The sequence below is a fragment of the Echinops telfairi genome, unplaced genomic scaffold, assembly GCF_000313985.2.
Source record: "Echinops telfairi isolate 266 unplaced genomic scaffold, ASM31398v2 ScPeMD7_7469;HRSCAF=8507_0, whole genome shotgun sequence".
In the NCBI taxonomy this organism is placed as follows: Eukaryota; Metazoa; Chordata; class Mammalia; order Afrosoricida; family Tenrecidae; genus Echinops; species Echinops telfairi.
The window spans coordinates 46,014,546-46,020,286 of NW_022111372.1; the positions used below are offsets into that span (position 1 = coordinate 46,014,546).

The 5,741-nt window shown below is 43.4% G+C and overlaps 1 protein-coding gene across 1 annotated transcript in view; it reads right to left on the bottom strand.

The window, feature by feature from the left end:
• Positions 1–896: 896 nt before the first annotated feature.
• Positions 897–5,741, bottom strand: part of ADAMTS2 (ADAM metallopeptidase with thrombospondin type 1 motif 2) — a 111,039-nt gene continuing 106,194 nt past the window's right edge. Inside the window, exon 16 of the mRNA XM_045284678.1 lies at positions 897–1,369. Coding sequence (XP_045140613.1) covers positions 915–1,369 — 455 coding nt within the window. The 3' untranslated portion in view covers positions 897–914. The remainder of the gene's footprint in view (positions 1,370–5,741) is intronic.

The window sequence follows — 5,741 nt, forward strand, 5'->3', positions numbered from 1 at the left end:
ACTCTTAGCTACTTTACTGGGGGGAAAATAGATGGCTGGATAGCTCAAATTTGGATAAGATAATCATACACAGAGCAATGTGAGCACCAAAGGAGTCAGATGACTTTTCTTAGGTCCTTAATGAACACAACAGTCCTCAGCCGAGCCTGAGCCAGAGGACGCAGTCTGGTGGTTCTAGACCCTCACATTCTCCCAGAACAGACCCCCTTTAAAATATTTCAAGTTGAGCTTTAACATTTGAGAGTTTCCACATGGAAATCTATACATCTGACTTCTGAAAACGCAAGAGTATCTGCAAAGGGCAGCAATGGCTGGAACTGACAACTAGTCTTGGCAACTATGGGTCTCAGGCTGCTCCCAGCGCCTGAATGGACACCATACTTCTCCTTGTCACCTGGATGCAATTCACAAGCTCCACTCCATTGTACTCTTCTTGGTAATTGGTCAGTTATTAAATCAATCGATCAATCACCATTTCTCCTGAGTCCCTTCTGGTTTTGTTCCTTGGTCTGGGGATTTGACTGAAATGTTCTGGACCTCCAGGATTGTCATTGCCAAGGAAAGGATGACTTCCCAAGCACTGATCGGAAATGTAATGCTTTATGTCTCAGAGTTATCCTTTTGCTATTTCCTCACTGCTAGAAATTGAGGAACCTCTGTTCCTCTCCACCCAACACTCAGAACCCTCTTGGGGTTGGCAATACAGGATTTAGACCATTTATGGTTGAGAAAGACACGTGCTAGCCCATTTGCACATGCTCACACATTATTTTGATTTCGTCCCCATTTTTGATTCCTCAAAATCTCTTGGAATCAAGAATTTGAACTTTATCTTCATGACACAGGATTTTCTATCACATGGAATATTTCTATAAGCAAGAAAAAAATGCTATTGATGCTATCTTTCCATTTTATTAGAACTTTCCGAGCTTCTCTTTCTTCCGCATCTCATCAATGAGCTCCTGGATTCTTTGGTTTCTTGTCTTTTCATAGGGGCTCGGTCGTCGAGGGATTAAGTTGGGTGGCTGGACTTCTTCATCCAGGCCATGGATTTTGTAAGGTACATCTACAGCATTGGTCTCTGGGCGATCCTCAGTGGCATTGGTCCTGGAGACGTTGAGTGGGGCCTCAAGGGGTGCGCTGGTTGAAGACTGAACCTCCATGCCTAGTGTTGGCACTGGAAGGGTGGGCATGAGCTCTTCAATGGCATTGTTCTTCCCAAGAGGTGGCTCTGTCCTATTATCCAGGTTGCTGATGTTGTACAGGTTACAGGACTTGCAGCAGAGCTTGTTGTAGCCTGGGATGGTGCAGTAGCGAGATAAGACTTCCATCCTACAGAACATTGACTTGTCACCTTGGCAGCGGTCTTCTGAAAGAGAAAAGTGGGACAAATAACCAAAAAACAAAATAAGGGAAGCCTGGTTTCCTTACAGAGTACAATTTTCTGAAGAAGGCATTGGAAAGGCCCAGAGACAGCACAGAGGGAAGCGAGCTCATGTGAAAAGTCTGTAATCCAGTGTCAGAACAGTCCTAGAGGGGGCCAGCATCAGGGACTCCTGCCTTGGGGTGCCACCATTACATCCCGTAAATAATGCTTTCCTTCTCCAAGCAGGACCCAGATTAATCTGGCTTTGTTTTTTTCAGTATCCCTCAAAGTTTGCGACCTGCTTGTTCCTAGGGAGTGATTCCAGGTTCATCTTAAAGTACAGGACTTCACTAGAAACTCACATTGAACTACCCAATGATAAGCCAATGGCATTTTGTGCCTGGGTCGGTCTCTGTAATCTATAAACTGAGACCATAGCAAACCTATGCCTAAAAGAACTGGTTCCTAAAACACAGTACAACAAATACATGAGTTTTTGAGTACAACAAAAACATGCTTGACCATGATTGGATCTTAATGGAAACACAAAGGTGCTTAACACGTCCAAGTAGTGTGCTCATCCCAAAGCCCTAGTGTCTTGGAGGTGTTAATGTGGTTTCCTTGAGACAAAATGGTATTTAAAAATGGGATGAATGAGAGCTGAATTTGTATGCAAAGATATATTCAGAAGGTGAGTTATTATATAATATTTTTATGTTTATAGCATGGTGATCATACATTTTCAGTCTTATGGAACAATCTTATATCTGTTAACTGAATTATTTCAATAAATGTTATCACCCACATTCATATTTAAATTACATTGGATGTTATATATCTACAAGATTTTTCATGTAAAATCCAAAGTCATTAAAAAAATCTATGTCTGGATTTAGGTTTCATTGGAGTGTCGTCTGATAAATATGTGTTCCTGTCTCAAGAATAAGTGATTAAAGATGGGTTAATAGCTATGGGGGAAGGAAACAAACATTTTAATAAGCACAAAGGAGCCCTTGGGTAAGCGTTGGATGGCTAAGTACGAAGTCAGAAGCTCAAATCCATCAGTCACTTCTTGTAAAAAAGATGAGGCAAGCTAGGGTCACTATGGTCAGGATCCACTTGATGGTATGAAGAATTTTACAAACATCACTATCATCAGACACTTTATATAGCTGCATAACTATAGTCACAACAAATTTATGAGGTGAGTGATATTATAATTTCCACTTACAGATAGGGAAAACTGAGGCTTAGAGGTAGTTAGTAACATGGTAGAGCATGCTGGAATTTAAACTTTATCTTAATCCCAAATCTATGCTTAATTTCCAAATATGTTAGCCTTTGATTTCAAGCCATTCTAATCTGTGAGGAGGGTTTCATTAATGTTAATTTATAAATGAGAGTATTGAAGCTCACAAAAAAATTGAGAATGCCCTCTAAGCCACTTGGCTACTGGAGCTAAAGTTTGAATGCCAATGTGTGGGAGTCCCAAATCTTCAGCATCCATGCTCCTCAAACCTTAATTAATATGTTTATGAATCATAGGCTGGGTGGTGATTCAGCAAGGTTGAGGTGAATCCTGGGAATCTAGATTCTAACAAACAAATGGTTCTGGTCCTTGGGTCACACTTGTAGCAAGGTGTTACAATGAGCTGTCAGGACACCAGCTCAGAGGCACTTAGAACCCTTTGGTAAGTGGGTTGTGTAGGGATGTTGGAAGACTTAGGGCAACATTCCCTGGTTTTGAGAGCGAAGACTTCTTTCCCCAGACTTCCTGCCTTAATCTCCAGTTAGAATATTCTGATCTAGAGCCAGGGTATGGATGCACCAAGATGTTACTATAAATTCACATGAAAACTTGTTTGTCCATCCCCAGAAACAAGTGACTTCTGGTCTCCAGATCATTTTAGAATATGGGAAGCCTTAACAGCTCTGGTTTGGGTCAGAGAGTTTAGGACACATGGTCATCGACTGGAAGAACGTCAGGTGCCTACCTGGTGTGGGTACAGGCAGGGACCTCATTCCCTGATGGGGTCCTGGCTCAGGGCAATCTGGATGCAAGGCACTGTTCTATGCATAGAGCACCCCCTGTGTTCACTACAGGAACTGGACCTGGCTGTCGAATTCACAGGGGACCCCTGCCATCTTGCTACTGCCAATAAAACTCCTGAGGGTAGACAGGTATTAATTTGAGTGAAGGGGAAGATAATATTCAACAAGATGACAAAAAATGATAAAGACAGTGTAGGTAAGACATTAGGGGAGTTGCAAGAGTTAAGGCAACAGAGGGAACTATTTTTGCATCTACAATCCGACAATAGTGCTGAGGAACGAGAAGATACTTAGCTAGGCATACAGACTGAACAGGCACGGAAGGGAGACTGAGAGTATACCCACTGATAGGGATAGATTTTGCTGCAAATGAATGGGGCAGCGCATATATAAGGCCAACTTATGAATATTTTTAAAACATAGTCGTATCCTTTGAGGGAATAAGCCATTGGGCTTGGGGGATCAGGGTCATAGTCTCCAGGGATACCACAGTCAATTGGCACAACATAGTTCACATAGACAACTTTCTATCGGGTCATGATGGGGATCTTAAAAACTATGAACAGCCATCGAAGGTACAAAAATTGCCTTTCCAGGTCCAGAGGAAAAAGGAGTGATGAAAATAGAAATATATATGGAAACAATTAGTCTGATGTAATAATGAGCCAGGCAAATACCAGTCTCCATGAGCCTGGACAGAAAGAACTAGAAGATGCCCAGCTACCACCACCAACTTCTCTGAAAAGGATTACATTAGAACGTCCTGAATAAAGTGGGATAAAAACGTGGAACAAACTCAAAATCATGAAAGAGATGAGGCTCCTTGGTCAGAGAGACTGGTGGCATCCTCAAGTACCGTGTGGTTGGGAACGGAACCCACTCCTGTGCTAGAATGACCAACCATTGCAGGTCAGCTGTGCAGCACGTACCCACGGATGCAGCTTGGAGGGTTAGGGAAGAAGGAGGAAGCACAGGAGGAAGTGGGAGAGAGGAGGGTTCACCGAGGAGCTTGCGATGAGTGAGTAGAAGCCTGTGCATGACTCATTGAGCGTAAAACTGGTGATATGTTCTGTGAGGCACTACCTAATTCACAATGTATTTTTTTCAATCAAAGAAGAATGCTATGGTGACTTCTGGAAAGACCACCGGCAAGTTTGGGCAAGACATGTAAAACAGCTACTAGCCCCTTATGTAAGGACAGCACAGAACCTCGGAGCTTTGGCTCACAAAACAGCGCCTTTGCATATACTGTGCCTCCTTTTTTTCCCCTCCAGTGTCCTCATATTAGCCTTTAACTCAGCTGAAATACATCTTCAGGTCAGGAGATGGTATTCTCACAGAGCCTCGGGTCTCCTTCCCAGCACCTCACACCAGTTGGTAAGTTCACATTTAACTGTCAGAGAAGGTGGACACCTGCTTGATGGGTCTCGTTATCCTGAAATCTCCAATGAATAGGGCCCTGGGGTGTTTTTGCACACGTTTCTACTTCCAGAGCATATCGACCCAGATAAAGAGGGCACAATGCACAGATATGAAAAGATCGATCGAATGCTCGAGGAAGTCCAAATGAAGGCCGGAAGGACCTTGAAATAGGAAAGCTGGAGGTCACAGACCAAGTGTTCACATCGCCTCATTCTCCTGACCTCTGCTTTCCATCGCCTCAGTCACCTGTCGCTTTGGTGGTGGCTTGCATGTCGCTGTGATGCTGGAAGCTATGCCACTACAACTAATGTCCATAGAAGCAGCCCTCAAGGATTCAAGCAACACATTTTATTGGGCAAATCTTCACAAGACCTGTTTAAAGTGTCATGCTGAGGACTAACGTGTGCCTGCCCTCAGCCATGGTATTTTCAAGCACTCACATTGCACGCGAAAGCTGAATGGTGAATGAAGGACGCCAAAGAAGAGTTGATGTATTTGGATTACTGTGGTGATGAATATTGAAAGGGTCAAGGACAGACAGAAGAACAACCAAACCTGTCTTGGAGGAAATACAACCAGACTGCTCCTTAGACGTGTGTGTAGATGGCTAGACTTCATATCACACACTTTGTAAAGATCAGTCCCTGCAAAGGATGTGATGATTGATAAAATTGAGGGTCAGTGAAAAAGAGAAAACCCTTAAAAGTGGCGGATTGGTACAATGACTGCAACAATGGGCTCAACATAGCAGCAATTGTAAGGGTGCCGCGGGACCAGGCGGTGTTTCATCCTGTTGTGCACCGCGTAGTTAGGAGGAATTGAGTCAACAGCACCAACCACCACTATGACCAACAGCTTTGTCTTGACCAACTTCTCTCTTCCCTGTAGGCTCCTGAATTCT